This window comes from Truncatella angustata (genome assembly GCF_020726525.1).
Source record: "Truncatella angustata strain MPI-SDFR-AT-0073 chromosome Unknown BKA67scaffold_13, whole genome shotgun sequence".
In the NCBI taxonomy this organism is placed as follows: Eukaryota; Fungi; Ascomycota; class Sordariomycetes; order Amphisphaeriales; family Sporocadaceae; genus Truncatella; species Truncatella angustata.
In genome coordinates, this window is record NW_025763393.1 from 369,910 (window position 1) to 386,475 (window position 16,566).

Sequence of the window (16,566 nt, forward strand, 5' to 3'; positions counted from 1 at the left end):
ATCATACAAAGCAGTTACAATGTCATACGACCAGGACAGAGCAAAGGTGAGTCTCCCCCGTGGCCCCATCTGGCCTTTCGTCTTCAACTTTTCCTGCAATTTATGCTAACTGCCCCACCACAGAGGCGCATGACTTCGAGAGATGGCGACTATGTCGACACCTCCAAGCCCAGCGCATTCTTCCAGCCCAAGGGTGGTCGCGACTGGACAGTATCCATAGCCGTTCCTGGCAGCGTTCTCTCCACGTATGCTCTCCTCCATCTTGTCTTTGGCACAACGGGTCTTTTTGCTAATCATCAACACAGATGTCGGCGTGATGATCAGCGCACGGCTGTCATCAACCAGATTGCCCGTTCGTTGGCCGTCTTCAGCGTAGACGAGGTAGTCATCTTTGATGACTCCCCCATGGACAAGCGGGTCAAGAACGTCGACCCAAACAGCTACATGGGCGACATCGACCCTTGTGGCTACATTGAGCACCTCTTGAACTACGTCGAGGTCCCCCCCTTCATGCGGAGAGCACTCGTCCCCTTCCACGCGAACCTCAAGCAAGCCGGCCTGCTGGAAAGCTTAGACGTTCCCCACCACCCTAATCCTTCAGATTATCTGCCCTACTGCGAAGGCGTAACCACTTCAGAAGGTGCCCCTGGAGGCAAGGGTACAGTCGTTGACGTCGGCTCAAAGGAAGGAAAGGTCACTATCAAGGACGATATTCCGCCCAACACCCGAGTCACGCTTAAATTCGACGACAACGACCCCAACCACGCAGAACCTTGTCATCCAGACGCACCAAGGACGGAAGGTGGTTTCTACTGGGGCTATTCGATACGGCGATGCAAATCTCTGGCCGCTGTGTTCGAGGAGTGCGCATATGATGGAGGCTATGATCTCAGCATAGGCACGTCAGAGCGTGGAAGACCAATATTCGACGCTTTCCCTCAAATCAAAAAGAAGGAATCGCTCAAATTCAATCATCTAATTGTGGTATTCGGCGGACCGCGAGGGCTGGAGTATGCGGCTGAGAACGACCCGGCGCTGCAGGAAATGGGCATCATCAGGGGCAAGACGAAGGAGCTGTTTGACAACTGGATCAACATCTTGCCCGGTCAGGGCAGCAGAACCATTCGGACGAGCGAAGCACTATTCATCGGCCTGACGGGACTCCGACCTTTGTGGGAAGGCCGATAGGCTTCCAGAAACACGGCGCCCATGATGTTGTTTGTATTCAGGCCAAGGCTAGGTCCTATCTAATGAAGCAGCCCCCACCAATTAAAGCATTTAGTTACTAGGCCTTAGTCAATCAAAGCTGGCCAATCAACTAGACCCAGGATGGTTCTTCCAACTTTTCCGTCCGTCCATTCCTTAAAGTATTCTCGGTACTTCGAACCCATGGCGACTCGACTCGTTTGTCTGACTCCTTATACTTCTTCTTCAGGAATGTTAAGCAGTTTCACCTCAAATCACCCCAGGCCTCCGTGACTTTGACCCCACTCGCCATCATACTGCACAGTTCATGCAGCCGCGCCCCTTGTTTCTTGGTGATCTTATCAACGTAGGTCGTCAGCCAGTTGACATGCGAGCGATGAATAGCACCGCCGTCTGTACGAATGATTGGGACAGTGCCCATGTTATCGGTAGTGCAGAATGGAATCGGCCTCGGCCCAAAACTCCTGAGCACCTCACGTAGCGGACCGAGCTGTCTGGCGTGGACGTTGGTGCGGTCTTCCGGGCTTAGGTCCGTGTTGCTGTGCGCCAGGCGGACATCCCACGACAGGCCGAGCAGCGCAGCCCACGACACGCGCTGCTGCATGACGGCCGGCATGCAGGCAGGAACCACGACGGACTCGAAGCGCGGCAGCTCCGAGACGCCCTCGGGCAAGAATGCCGGAAGCGCGCGACGTCGCCGTCGCAGTTGACCTTGACCGCGGGGACCATCTCGCAATCCCGGCACAGGACGAAGCGCTCCGGGTCAACGACGCACTGTTTCGGGATCTTCGCATGCAGGAAGTTGACGACGGACCGAAAGTCGTGCGCCCGGAAGTCCTGCGGCTCCATGGCCAGCCTGCGCGCGTTCAAGTATCCGTCGCCCGCCACTGGACATACCCTCTTCGTCGTGTATGCCCAGTCGCCCGTCTGGCAGGACGGGGAGCAATAGCGCGCCTCATGGCAGCTGCCGCACTGCTTGGTGCCTTCTTGGTCGCACATCAGGCACAGGCTCGCGGCCCCGGTGTCTTCGCAATCTAGGGAGTCGTTCACGTCGCAGTCTGGGTAGAAAGTGCCATCGTACCACGGGTTGCTGAAACTCGCCGAGGAATCATTTTTGCTGCTGCTGGTGTCCATACTGGTTGTAGAAATGATGGAGAAGGTCATGGCGACATTGAAGATGTTTGCGTTTTTGTTGTCAGTCTTTTGAAATAAAGGTGTAGTTGTGTCAGATGTAGTCATGGTCTGGGGAAGTGATGGATGATGGTTGAATCGCCCCGAGAGGAAAGAAGAATGATATATGTATCCTGGATAGACTGGATGCCTAGGGTAACGAGACCAAAATAAGAAGTGGTGTTTACTTCGGCATAGTGACTCGGCGGCGTAATCAGCGCTGAAACAACAAGTAGAAGAAGCTCAAGAAAGGCTAGAAGTTCGCGTTTCCGATTGCATTCATTGTGAGCGGCACAGTTTGTTCCGATTGCGCGTAAGAGGTAGTTGATGTCTTGTCAGACGAATGTCGAGAACTTCGGCGCCAAGCAATCTCGGAACTACCAACGCTATACATGGGGGTGGCAAAATCGGAGTTCATAAGATGAAAAAAGAAGTGAAATTTCACATCTTGGCGACTGCTGACTTGATTGACGTTGGACAAAGTAAGTTTGAGACTTCAAACTGTTATATTTAGGTAAGTTAACTTGTAAATGTTTTCTTTTTTCTTTCACCGTGGCGTCGTCGCGTTATAGTGGCTTCAACACCGCGCCCTCATTCATATTCCCTCGGCATTCACAGAAAGAGACCCCAACTGCTCCTTGAGTATACACCGTTCCTAGTGACATGAGTCCCTCTCCACATTGTGCTTATTTTGATAAATTACCAGTAAATGGTACCAAATTTCGACGGCCAATGCTCAAAATTTACGAGTCCCTCATCTGCAAACAACTCTTCGGCCACGAAACAGACGAGGATGATGCCGTCTGCAAGTCGTCGCCGGTGCAAAATGAATTGGCACTCTTGAACAGCTGGAAAGGCACTTTCGACCAACTTCCAGGCATCGCCCTTGCTCTGCTTTACGGATTGGCCGCCGATCGCATCGGCCCAAAGCCCGTCCTCCTGCTAGCTCTGACCGGTCTTATGCTGGAAGAGTCGTTCATACGATTGATTTCATGGTGTAAAATTCTCGGTCTCGTCCCCTTGAGAGCCATCTGTCTCACCCCCATCTTTCAGTTGATTGGCAGCGGCCCAGGTATTGCGACATCTATGGCGTATTCCATCATTACTGATACCTTTCCTGCGAGCCAACGGTACGTTGTGGTTGGAACCTTCTGGGACCAAGCTAATCGGCAGATCACAAAACACGAGTTGCTAACACTGGGTAGCGCATCGATATATTTTCTCTTGGCCGCAGCTATTTTCATCGGTGAGATTCTGGCTACGCCGCTGAGTGCATTTCTCATGTCTCGGACGCCTTGGCTCCCTTCATTGGCAGGAATTGGCTGCCAGGTCTTCGGCTTAGTGGCCGCGGCTTCCGTTTCTGAGACGAGACCTCCCTGACAATCCGAAACGATGGGCGTGTCTCCTGTCACGAATGGCAATGGTGCATCGCGGCAACTGCCGGACCTAGACCAAAGCTCGAAAATCCCCGACTGGTTGACATCTTGTCGGCAGCGATGGGGGGACTTGAGAGAGCACAGGCTTTTAAGCCCAAGTATGGTTTGCATAACTGCGATCTTCCTAATGGGGGACATAGGTATGTCGTCAATTAGGCTCATGATACAATACGTTTCCTAAAGGTTTTCGTGGAGCATTGCACAGGCCAGCTTACTCGTATCGCTTAAGGGGAGCATCAACCTTGTCTGCCTTCTTGTCGTACTCCCATATCTATCCCAACTTTTGAGTCGGCGTGTTTCGCCAGATCTTGAGGCCTTGAGGATCGTGCAAGGGAACATGCTATGCTAGACGGTAGGCTTAACAGTCATGGCATTTGCCACAAGTGCAGGCGTGTTCGCTGCTGGCATCTCGGTGCTAGCCTTGGGTTCTGGTTTCTTCTCCGCTCTGCTTAGTCTAGCAAACTCCTTGGGGACGCCTTCACAGGTAGGTTTCATCAACACCCTGATTGGCTTTGCGATGAGTATCGGGTCGCTGATGGCGGGTCCGGCGATGGTTACTGCATTTAAACGTGGGATTACAGTGGGGGACATGTGGTCAGGTCTGCTATATATGGTCGCAGCATGCCTCCTACTAGCTTCTACCTTTTTGAGTTTTGGGATTCGTGTTACGAATAAAGCAGATTTTATGCAGTCTGATACAAGGGCCGAGAGTATGAATACTGAACCCGCGGCTTCGCCTGGCAGTTAATTTAAATAACTTTTTCAAAATGAAACATACTGCATGAAACTGTTTCTAATTGATTTATATTTTAAGTATTAAAAAAAGTAAGTGGACTGAAGCTATGTAACAGCGATTAGCTTTGTGTCAACTTGCACCAACTTTGTAAAAGAAGCATGTACTCTGTGCAGGAATTTCTGGCTTACAAAATAAGTTCTAATTAATATGAATAGGAAGAGATCCGACAGCGCTTGAGTGTGAACTTAAATCCTACCGCACTTACTTGTCTTCTAATCTCAATCTGCCTAGAGAACCCAAGAATGACTAAGAGCCTCACGTGCTATGATCCTCCTCCCAGATCCAAATTAGTTATCTTTGTGACCAAATCTCTGAGTTCCACGTCCACGTACCGCCACATCGCAAAAGGCTTACTTGAACGGACTCAGCACCGAAGGTCTTCGCGAGAGCGAGGAGACAATAGAAAAATTCATTGTCCTCTCCGATGTGCTGAAGGAGACCATTGATGCCGTCCTCGTCTCCAAAATAAGATCCACGTGTCCAGAGTATTTACCACCAAACATCGTCTCTATTCAACTAATCATGGTTCATGCGAAATACCATATCATCGAGCATTACGTTGATGACTACAATCCCGAAGGAGAAGATGTCAGACCATGTGTCCTGTTGGGCGCATGCCTCAGATTCTGGGCTTCTCCACATCTGATTCCTACAAAGGCAGCCCTTGAGCTTCTTGCCAGGTGGGAGGAATACTGCATCCTCCAAGTCGGAGATCTGAACACCTTTGACAACGAAATTGGCATCGGTCATCTTTCCGTAGTCAAGAATAACATTATAAGGTTTAATCTCTGCACAATGATCAGATCCCTCGCGATTTCTGTCGTGCTACGTTGTGGCGGATGCTCCTTTTCGTCGCCGTGGATAAGAGCTTCTGGCTAGACTGAAGTAAGCCGAAATCCATGAACCGATCGACGGATGATCCGAAGCTTAGGATAACATCGATCACTATCCGCAAATTGGAACATAAAGATAGAAAGTTTTGCAGGTCTTGCTGACACTCAGACTTGCTGAGTATCATGTTTGTAACAATGGAGTCGTCTCCCTCGTCCATTAGATAAGAATTCGGCTTCAAGTACGGACCATTACTTCAAAGTTGGGAACATAATCACTTCGCTCGATAAACACGGATCAACGGTTCATATCTCTCAGAGAGAACCTACTGAACGTTGTACGTACGCCATGAATAGCCGCGAAGCGCTGTTCTTGTTGGGAAAAGACTACATCACCTTTGCAATAGAGACAACATTGTTCAATAATCACTGCAGTGGCATGGTTTGATAAAACGTAGTCGGTAGGCAAGTGAAAACTGAAGTTTTTCTCATGAATGAGACGAAATCATTGAAAGGGATTTGCAAGAATTTGTATTCTAGGCCGAATCATCACGTACGGTACCGTAGAGGCTTCCGACACGAACTTCTATCACGGATGTTGACGTCAAAATTTTGACTAATGCTCTAATGAAACTTGTAGTCACGGGGATTTGTACCGTCATTCTGTAAGGATTATGGTAGTAAGGATCATCTATTTCACTTGTTGTTGCGCTGAAGTCTTGAAATCTCCAGTACGCACTCCTGCGTAGCGGATTCTGACAATGATACCAGTCTATTATGCCATGACTAATAATTCTAACCGCCGTGACATTTCAAATGGCTGGAAATGAACAGGATTGCATCTAGACTAGCCAGGACGACGCAGTACGTGTCTGATGTCAGGCTAGATGACCTAGCAGCTAACTTAGTAAAGCACTCCTTTCGACCACACCCGACTCCAGTGCGTCTATTCGAGCATGTAGGACAAGTGCAAAATTATGCCACATGCTAAGTATGAAACTGAGCCAGGAATCCATGAGATCTCCATGAAATTGACATACTTGCCGTCCTGTATTTGACCTGAATCGTTCAACCACATTACGATTTTCGAGGCTATATATCCTCAATTTTGTTTTCACATTCTTAGCCTAACTAATCATTGAAATAGTCAGCGCTAAGGTCCTCTCAACCAAATTAGTCACCACCGTTAAAAAGTGCAGTCGGGTGGTACAAATGTTTCGTCGACAAAACAGACATTTGGAATCGAAAGGCTCTAAGTGGCGAAAACTCGGCAGAAGTTCACGAAGGGGGCGGAGGGCTATGTTGATACTATTCGCTCCGAATACCAATATCTACTAACATCATATAAAACATACCAAAAGGTCTGTACAAATAATTCAAAGCAGCGACTTCATATTTCTGTGTACAAAGTATATTCGTCCCTGGTGTGATTTTGGGCCATGGGCAAAGCCCAAAGTCGCAGAGGTGCGTAGCATTCAAAACTGGAAACGATTACCCAATAGAACCATTGATTTGATCATTCTTCGTTTGCTTTTCAACCATACACGTCCCAGAGCACTACTATCTGTCTCGTACTTCTGGCTGGACTTGCCAATGTCGATGTTGTTATCTAGTTTGAGACTCGAGACGCTGTCCTCACTAGCGATGCTTCCTCTGTCGTACTTGCCATCTTCCTCGTCGATGAATCTCCTACGGCTAATTCTGTTGCGCAGACCACGGGAGATGCTCTGTGTAAACTTATGGTAATCACCATACTCGGTGTCTGAGTCGACCTCAAAGACAGACACAAAAGGCACTGTCTGCAGAGGCGGCGATGGGCTTGAATCCAGCATAGAAGGCATCGGTTCTGTGGGCAAGCTGGAACGCTGGGGGGCTTGTTCCTCACTTCATGTGCGGACCTTGAAGCCCGCAACTGGTGCGCTGAACCAAGTATGGGAACCGGAGCCGGTCTCGGGTTTTCCCATATTTCAACCGCCTTATTCGGCGCCAACGGAGAAACAGTTTGTTGGACAGGAGATGGCTGCTTCGACCTAATATTGGAATAAGACTTACTCCCGCCCAACGGGCGTGGCAACGATTCCGGTTGTTGAGAAAAGGCAATGGGCGGTAAAGCGGCTGGAAGTGGTATTTCTATGGGCTGAGACGTCGCTCGAGGGAATAAGGAATAAGAGGTTGCAGTGCGACCCGGCATTCGTTCGAGGGTTGAGTGTAAAGGTTTGGTCAACGACGACGGCAAATCGTGTCCCAGTTCCGGATCATTGACTGCGTCACTTTTACCGTTTACTGTCTGGCACTCGGCGGGGTGGTACTGAGAAGCTGAAATACGCTCCTCATGCAGTTGAGGAGCGCATGAGGCCTTTGACTTTGGTTTTCGATGTATCCTGTTCATCCTTTCCGGCTTGAAGCCATTCCACAACGGCTTTACTGTAGTTTCGCGCTGAACTACACTATTGTTGCCATAGTCAAAGTGGCGGGGCAATCCAGGTAGCGAGCTTTCGAAATCGAATTGTACATTGAAAGCAGAGAATCGATGGCCCTTTTTTTTGTATGGCCTGTGATTCAAGAGGTTGCCCTTTTGTTCATACTGATTAGCAGGCACCTCCGGACGGGGCAACTTGCCCTTTTGCATGCTTCGATATTGATTGTCTGAGTCTATCGTTTGAAGGAACTTTGATAGACCTTTGTAGATCTGCTCATGGACCGCAGTAGCCTAGTCGGAACAAGTTTGTAACATAATTAGTGACGGGCCTAGGCAGGCTCATAGCAATAGCTCGGTCAGGTGAACGCCTGTATTTAGAGGCAAGATCTTGGAAACGTGTCTTGTGGACTATTGGCTTCATCAGGGGAAGGACTATCGAAAGTGTGGAACAGCTGGCTTTCCTAAGATCAAGACTTGCTCAGTAACTTCACTACCGGAAAGAGACGAAGTGCACAAGAAATCACTCAGCACAGTAATAAGACCCCGCGCCGGCTTGGATGAGGCTTAGAATCAAAAGAAATCATATGAAATGTTAAAGACCTGGGAGTTTACAATGTTTCATCTTTCTTTCAAGGCGCTCAGCCACGCATTGTCCAGATATGCGAAACCATTTCGGAACTTTTCTCGGTGTTAATGAAAATGATGATGTACGTATAGATACAATCGTATTGTTAGGTAGAGAGGTTGTTTGTCTCTGTTTCAGTGTTGGCAGGTGACCTGATATTCAATCAAGCGAACTAACCAAGCCATGACAGATATCATTTCTGCGCCAGATCGTGCACTATCCGTGGTAACGAGGCACCCAGATACAACACATCAGCAAGTTCTGAGCTTTTGCATTCCCACCACAATTTCCGAATTCATCAGCCTGTCTCGATTTCATGACCGAACTGCCTCGCAATCACGGCGTAGTTTCGTTCAGTCATTATAGATGGGAGTGATTGCCCCAATTCTGATAGATACGTTTATATGATATCATTTAGTACGTCGGAGGTTGGCGCTCTCACTCTCGATGTGGAATTTCTCGAGTTTATCTCAATCATAGGAAGAGTCAGTTGGTCTGGCTTGTGCGGTACGACGCTTAGAAGCTATTAAGAGATCATCTTAAACATTCTCGATATAGAGATCGTGGCGAATTACAAGTGTTTCTCCGTTCCATTGAGAAAGAAGACGAAAAACGCCATGTATGACGCGCGTATCTCTGCAGCGCCTTCTCTTCAGGCTCGTATTGAAGCCGACGTCGCCATGACACTCAACATCTGTGATAACACGGTTGAGCACTTGAACAGCATCTGAAACATATTAAATTAATATAATTTGGATGATGCAGCCCTGTACTTCAGTCTACCCTCACGTGACATGTTACTACGCCCCAAATGTGGATATATCTGTCACCGTAAAAGAAAGCCATGTGTACTAATTGTGCTAGCATCGCATGACCATAAGCTTTGTTAACCTATGGTGATATAAGGGCTGCTGACAAAACCCGGATCAGTTGCCATAATTTCCCGCTAGGCAGCATTTGCTGTAGTGGTTTGAGCAGGGATGAGACATTCCATGCGCGGGTTTGTATTCTCGAAGGTTACTTTCAACCACGGAATTTAAGGGATACGTTCAACGGCTGAATTAGACTTTCTGTTGTTGTACTGTGGTAAGTCAATTCGAGAATGAGAGATTCAATTTACATTGATACAGGTTGGAGGCCTTAGCAATCGGAGACAACAAGGGTACCCGGTTCACTTTCCAAAATAGGTTGTTGGTAGCTGCTTTGAAAATCCGACTCTTTGCAACACCCCTGGTAGAGAAATATCAGCCTATCCTGTGATACGCCTTTGCACAAATCTTGAGCGAGTGCTTATACTGTTCAAATTCATGGAAACTAGTACCATTCCACCGTGATGAAGAGTCTGTCTCCTTCTGCTAATAAGACTGGGTTCAGGTATGGCTGAAGAGCCATTTCTTGCAGTGTCAAGGCATGGTGTTGGAGTGAAAAGGAAATCGTCATTGGGAAAAATATAATGTTTTGTGTTCATCGAGTGGTCAAAGCTTCGGCCGGCACGATGCTCCAATTGTCGGAGATATAGCAGAATGACCTAAGCAACGTTGGGTTGTACAAGCATGCGCCCATGATGTGCTCATTACGTTCCCAGTAAGTTAAGAAAAACTGTATTGGAACGGGATTCATTTCGTGGCTAATCCTGATCTTCTGATAGAGTTAGATTTGTCATCAACTGAATTGTTCGCATTTCCCTTTTCGAACCCGAAGTATCAAGATTGCGAAAGACAATTGAAAGGTCAAGAGAATGGAATTTCATGACAACACCAGTAATGTTTGTCGTTGCCGAACTCTTAAATTTACTGCTTTCTCCTCCCCCCCCCCCCCCCCCCACCCCACAAGGGCGATATATGGCCTTTGCGTTAGACTTTCGTCCAGTGGTTCCATACACGTGTATTGGAATGTCAGTGACCACTCATGGATTGAAATATTTCCCAAATAATGAACCTAAGTCCAGTCCATGTATGTTGCACAATATTAATGTCCATTGGGGTATAATTCGAAGAGTTCTGGGATACTGAGGATTTTTGAGACCGAACTAATGTGACTGTGTCTAAAAGTGTATCATGTCACCAACGTGATATCTCATAGTCAACGACAAACTAGTAGCAGCGTTGTTAAAAAGTCACGTACCAACGGAACCTTTATTCAAGAGTTTCCGCTTCAACTTATACCATGCTCGACCTATTTTGCCGCCCTTCGCACGATCTGAGCTCTCCGACCTTGGAGTAGCAGTCTCCTTTTCCACAAGATTTGAAACCTTCTGTTTGGTGTCACTACCTTTGTAATCCTTCTTGACGCGTAAGTTACGAGTGCCACGCTTTGATGTATTATAGTTCCCAATATATTCAGCATCTGAGTCCGAGTCGAAAACCGAAATGAAGCGCTCCATTTGTGAGGAAGTTGGCTGTATCTGGTCTGTATTGATGGGCATATACCCTAAGAGCGCTTGGCTGTCGTGATATACCCATTCTCTTATATCATGGGCTGATGCTGACATACGTAGCTTCGGCGTATTAAAGACTTTTGGGATGGGGGCAGGTCGTGGTTGTTCCCAAGTTGAAGCTGACTCCAGTTCAGGGGTGGTAGGTGCCAAGTATCCAATGAGGTTTGAAACCTCAGACTTCGTATTAGTGAAAGACTTGCTGCCTCTTAATGGACGATACTGGGAATGTCGTGAAATAGATGGGATTCGAGGTGCGACATTTATGCCGATTGGTGGTGGGGTTGAACCAGGATGACGGTGGTACGAATTTGTTCTGACAGTGGGCTTTGATACTGTTTTTGCACGAGTTGTCCTCGATGGTGATGGCTGAAAATAGTTTTTTTTCGATTTGTCCTGTGTTGACTTGTCCGCGGTGGTTGTTTCTGTCTTCGCTGGCCAGAAGCTATCCCATAGTTCATTCGCCGAGGCGTTATAATGGTTGTCATCGTGACCATCCACCCTGTAGTTGTTTTCGTGAGCTCTGTATGTCAACGGGTTACTGAGGTTGCTTGCTGAAGATTCCTTAAGTGATTGGTAAGGTTGATAAGCTGCATAATCGATCGGTCTAGGGTATGAGAAGTTTATTCTTAATCTTTGCCGAGTTGCGTACTGCTGCAGGTATGGGTTCTTTGCTTCTTTTTCGTCATGCCCTGGTATTATGTTTGGTTCCATTTGTCGGAGTCAAATTGCAAGAAAACCATCTTGTTGAACTCATTGACTAGGTGTTTGTTATAAATCCCGGAGGTAGCTACGAAGATATACCAAGAGTTTCTAACTACAAACCATAGGGAATTATCAAAGCATAGAAGCTCTAAGCCTGTCCATGACCACAATGAGATAACATGTACCGGATGCTATATTGAATAAGGTATCGGAGGCTTGTTGGAGCCACATGGATAGTTAACGCTTGGCATAAGTCTTGAAGTTAAATATCTGTGTGAGCTTATTTGCATAACAAAGCGACGCTTTTGCAAAGAATGTGGATCATGCTTGACTATTTCTCCGTGTCACTACATCTCGCAAGATAGCTGTGCCGGACGGGGAATTATCATGTGAATTCGTTATGGAGTGGATCAAATTCGTAACACTGTTATGCCATGACAGGGTACGGTTGAATCATGACCAGACGGTTCTGAGATATTATCAATGAGTCTCAGTGACCTGAATGTGAAGTAATACAACATGGTAAGCAGCATGCCTAGTATGTCCAGCTTGTTTTCACTGGAGATTTCGTGTAGTGCGGAACGCATAATGACGTTATCGGCGTTGCTTTTAGTTCATGCTGACCATAAAAATATCAGCTCGGCAAAAGAAAACGGAAAACAGTGTGGTAAAGAATTCTGAAAGAATATGTTGGTACTAATGGTACCTGTCGATGTTCAAGAATGTGTGACAACTTTGCCTAACACAGTATATGCCAGTAGCTACTGTTCCATACTGTTGCCAATTTATTCTTGTGATAATTGCATTGGGGTAAGTAGGTCGTTAGCTAGATATAAACTAAACGTCTATTCAAGGCACTCACGAAACTACCAATTGTCGCATTGAATATTCTTTCGTGGTTCCAAAATATTCTCGGCAGGGTTTCTGATCACGATGTGCGGTATATTTTCCTAGTATCTGCTTTCATGGCAATTGGAATGGCGGTATTGTTCAGTGTAGCATCAATTGGTGCGAAACTTAAACATATTGGAGTTTACAATCGACTTTAACACATCGGATTCATAATCAATATCCTTGATTTAGTTTCTGAATTACGTAACTGGCACATCAGCTAGTGGAGCCTCTTCGTTAATGGCGAAAAGGTTAACTGTTAGAGAAACCCTTACGCAAATTTCTAGTCTAACAGCCTACGATGCATTTTTTCAAGCAAAATAGCAGCAATCCTACCAGATCTTCACTTTGTTATGTTTGCATAGCTGCGATACTCATCTTCAAGGGAGGCGTGGCAACTGAATATTCTTTAGTACTTTCTGAACCAATAGAATTATCACATAAACGTTGAGGGACAAATTCTGCATACTGATACAAGGTTTGCCACTCAAAATTTTGTCGTACGATCGCACCGGATGCCGATAGTATTTCTTCATGACCTGGTCGAACACCTTGTGTGACAGTGGCTGCTTGTCTTACCTCCTGCTTTTGCCGTGCCCCCACCGTAGCCACTGACCTAGCCCGATGAACTCTCATCTCGAATCTCACCTTGTAATACGTATTGAGGCATAGCCGTATTATGCTGGAATATAGATATGAACAAGATGCATGATAGCACGGATCGACGCCGGGCTCAATGTAAAGCTCGGGTAATATGAACATATTTCGTATCGAATCTCTATATGTAAAAAAGATGAAAAGGACAAAGAAATCAACCTTGTAATAGTCGCTACGTACGCAAAGTCCTGCCTAATAAGCATCTGTATCTTATTGAGCCGGATTCTCTCATTACTAATGCACAGTTAGAGTTAGAGTTAATGAGCTTGGCAATTGAGAAGCATTTCCACGAAATATCCACAGTTACGGCGGATGAACAGAGTTAGCGCCACTCCGTGGCTTTTCATACGGCCCGCGTTCTCGCCGATGGAAAACCGGCCGGTAATTAGACATTACTGAGGTAGAAAAAGAAAAGGTTTGGGTTTACAAGCCGCTCAGCGGAGCTTTTCCTCTTCCTTATGTTTCTTTTCCTCCAGCGCCCTTTGCGGCCTAGCACAGAATCTTCTCTACGAAGACGCCGACAATAGCCTTTCCAGAGGAACAGGCGAAACGCAGGTTTTGGTGTTGACAACGACGCGGAAAAATAGTCACCAACTCCGCCCCTTCGCCCATCCGATCATACTAGTAGCGCAAATTTTTGTAAGGATCGTAGTGCTGGCATACCTGGTTTCCAAATTTAGTGCAGGTGGATCTTCCACCACAGTCCACAACCCAGGATGATGTCTGAACACAACGTCGAATGATATATCTGAACATCGATCGGTTGTCAGCACGTTTTTTCGAGGACCCTCAAGCTCAAGGGTAAACTTCAAGATCTAAAGCAAGCTGCGGACCGAAGCGAGCGAGCAGGCAACTTGCGCAAGGGGTATTTGGGCGGATCAGTGGGAGGGGATGGCCCGGGATCGCGCAATGCGGCGTGTCGCCATAGCTCGAAGTGGTGTTATATTTGAGCCCCTGTCAGTTGTCTGTTCATTAAATCTGATCCCGCACATCGCGGCAGTAGAATCAGTCTCGAAGCTTCTAAGAATGCCGGGAGTCGGGAGACTATCTACAACAAAGGAGGAAATGCTCCGTAAAGTTCTTGTTATCATCTTCTAAGCGAGTCGGACTCTTTTTGGAATAGTTCGGAATAGACGGCCTGCGTTGATGCCATTTATATTTCCCATCCCGAGCCGCTCGATAGCGGAGTAGACTCTCCATCCCAAACCTTCCTGCTCCCGTTGCGCTAACATACGATGAAGCTAGGAGCGGCCCTCGGGACGAGAGCAGCTGCGAAAGACTGACGTTACTGGAACCTATGCCGCTTCAAGTCAGGTCGGGGCTGTTTACGAAGGTCAATATGTGTTTCTAGTTCGTTTCTCTCGACGTTCAGCAGATTTGGGATTGGTCACTGTTCGAAACTGTCTTCCAAGACTAGACAGCCACTGCTATTTTGTCCGTATCCATCTCCTTCCAAGAGGCAAGGATGTGTTCTAGTATCTCCATTCGCAGTCCGCAACTGTCTACGCTCTCTTTGTGTTCCCCGAGCTGGTCCCAGCCAAGGAACGCGCGATTGGTTACCTGGAGCGGAGGCGAGAAAGCATGCCGCAGTGTCCTTAGAACGATAATTACGTCATATCCGTACGCAAAAATTAACCATCTGCTCAAGTTACTGATCAATCCGTCAGTGATACCCTTTGCATGAGTCAGTCAAAAAGGTGCAGGGGCTTAGATTGGCTTTGTGACAATATTTAGCGAAAAGCCAGTCGCTTAATTGATACAATAAACGTTATGTTATTACTAGTGTTCATCGCTCCGCATTGCGGGAGCAGTAAAAAGTCTATTAACAACCCAACACTATCCCCAATTCCATCTACCACCAGATAATAAGCAAATTCGTGTTGGGTGACACGTAGCGCAATGATGCATGGTTGGTACGCCCGCGTATGCTATAACAAATCAGAAGACCTCAGTACCATTTTTGGTCCCGGGTACGCAATACGATGTGTTATTTTAAGAATCGTTATTGGGTAAAACTTCATCTACGCTGGTCGCTGAGACGTTTTCAATTTCAATTCACTGAATTGAATGTTGCCTATGCGGTTCCTATCAAATAGTTGTTCGAAGCCGAAAGCCTCTCCGCATCGAAATGCCCCTTCTTGCACTAAACCCTACGTTAGGCGGTGTACCGGAAAAAGAAAAGAAGAAGAAGAAGAAGAAAGCCTGCAATCGAGCAGCAGTCAAACTCTAACCTCGTATCAAGTACATCTGAACAGTCAATGCCCTGGATTTTGATATGCAATCACTACACGCAAGGTCCTCGAGGTCCGCGCAGTCTAGGGCGCTTTTGATAAATCAGAAGCCGTGTTGTTGCCGCATGAGGGAAGAATAAGTGTACGCTCCAAAATACGGCAGCGCCCGATGCAGAAGTCCGCAAATGCTATGCGGAGATCAAACTTTGCTGCAAGCAAGCTGTGCAAGACAACCCTGGTATGGACATGGGTAGATACATAAGATTCGTTCTAAAGCAATCATTAACTTGGCTTCGGCCCCCGCCAAAAGATCGCGAAAGTGTCGTGCCAACGAGACCAGTGCCGCAGAATTATATGCGTCCACAAACTTCAAATTTCGCTGAATATATGATCCAGTTCCCTAGTGGCACCTCGAACAATCCTTATATTCGGCAATAAGACCCTGATTTCTCTTTCGCGGCACTCATTGGCTCAGACCGTGATACATTGACGTCACTCGTGGCTATGCTATGTCTCAAGTTCTCGGATCAGGAACATTACCAATTATTACATCACTACCCGTGCTTGGCTGGTCATTATATGACTGAAGTAATTGTAGATGGGTTGAAACCTACACACGCGGAAATATTGATTTCTAAGAAACCTATCCATAATCATGCTCCCCTCGACTTCTCAAAAAACGAAATCATCATAACATTCTTTGAGATCAATGCAAGAGAATGGGAAATAAGTCTTCCCCTTCATTCTAAGACATGATCCAGCGAGTTTGTGGATGCTACCGTCGTCTGCGTTGAAATCAGTGGTGCTATTTAAGGACTAGGAAGACCAATCACCACTACCCAGACAGGGAGAGTTTATTGACATCTTAAGTCATGCCAATGCTCATATAACGATAAACAATCAGCTGCCGATGTGACTCCAAATACTAGGTTTGGGATCCACGTTACCCGTCAATAGTACTAGGAGCGCACAGCCATCTTGGCTTCCCGATCTACCCATCACATGTTGTCTCACTGATATTACGACCGGGGCATACATTTCTTTCGATGGCTTGTTTGCGGCATGGTACATTCTAACCCCCACCCCCTTCCCCCCCAATTTTTGGCACTCGTGCTAGATATAATATCTACACGCGATACGGCATCTCTGTTCAAATATTGGACTTA

At 46.9% G+C, this 16,566-nt stretch overlaps 5 protein-coding genes across 5 annotated transcripts; 2 read left to right on the top strand and 3 right to left on the bottom strand.

Moving 5' to 3' along the window:
- Positions 1 to 19: 19 nt before the first annotated feature.
- Positions 20 to 1,188, top strand: BKA67DRAFT_596144 (putative RNA methyltransferase; the record flags this gene model as incomplete). The annotated part of the gene is made up of 3 exons (XM_046105262.1): positions 20 to 46; positions 124 to 245; positions 306 to 1,188. 3 exons carry the CDS (start codon positions 20 to 22, stop codon positions 1,186 to 1,188), a joined length of 1,032 nt encoding a protein of 343 aa, XP_045951299.1.
- A 521-nt stretch (positions 1,189 to 1,709) lies between these two features.
- Positions 1,710 to 2,537, bottom strand: BKA67DRAFT_133615 (uncharacterized protein). Its single transcript, XM_046095021.1, has one exon. It carries the CDS (start codon positions 2,443 to 2,445, stop codon positions 1,732 to 1,734), a length of 714 nt encoding a protein of 237 aa, XP_045951300.1. The 5' UTR covers positions 2,446 to 2,537; the 3' UTR covers positions 1,710 to 1,731.
- Positions 2,538 to 3,108: 571 nt separating this feature from the next.
- On the top strand, positions 3,109 to 3,756 carry BKA67DRAFT_665185 (uncharacterized protein; the record flags this gene model as incomplete). Its single annotated transcript, XM_046108516.1, has 2 exons — positions 3,109 to 3,506; positions 3,582 to 3,756. The coding sequence occupies 2 exons, from the start codon at positions 3,109 to 3,111 to the stop codon at positions 3,754 to 3,756; spliced, it is 573 nt and encodes a 190-aa protein (XP_045951301.1).
- Positions 3,757 to 6,739: 2,983 nt separating this feature from the next.
- Positions 6,740 to 8,162, bottom strand: BKA67DRAFT_671063 (uncharacterized protein). Its single transcript, XM_046108687.1, has 2 exons — positions 7,337 to 8,162; positions 6,740 to 7,256 (listed from the first exon to the last, which is right to left on the bottom strand). The coding sequence occupies exons 1-2, from the start codon at positions 8,065 to 8,067 to the stop codon at positions 6,914 to 6,916; spliced, it is 1,074 nt and encodes a 357-aa protein (XP_045951302.1). The 5' UTR covers positions 8,068 to 8,162; the 3' UTR covers positions 6,740 to 6,913.
- A 2,163-nt stretch (positions 8,163 to 10,325) lies between these two features.
- BKA67DRAFT_133723 (uncharacterized protein) lies at positions 10,326 to 11,755 on the bottom strand. Its single transcript, XM_046095022.1, has 3 exons — positions 11,472 to 11,755; positions 10,607 to 11,418; positions 10,326 to 10,526 (listed from the first exon to the last, which is right to left on the bottom strand). Exons 1-3 carry the CDS (start codon positions 11,510 to 11,512, stop codon positions 10,378 to 10,380), a joined length of 1,002 nt encoding a protein of 333 aa, XP_045951303.1. The 5' UTR covers positions 11,513 to 11,755; the 3' UTR covers positions 10,326 to 10,377.
- Between the last annotated feature and the right edge of the window lie 4,811 nt (positions 11,756 to 16,566).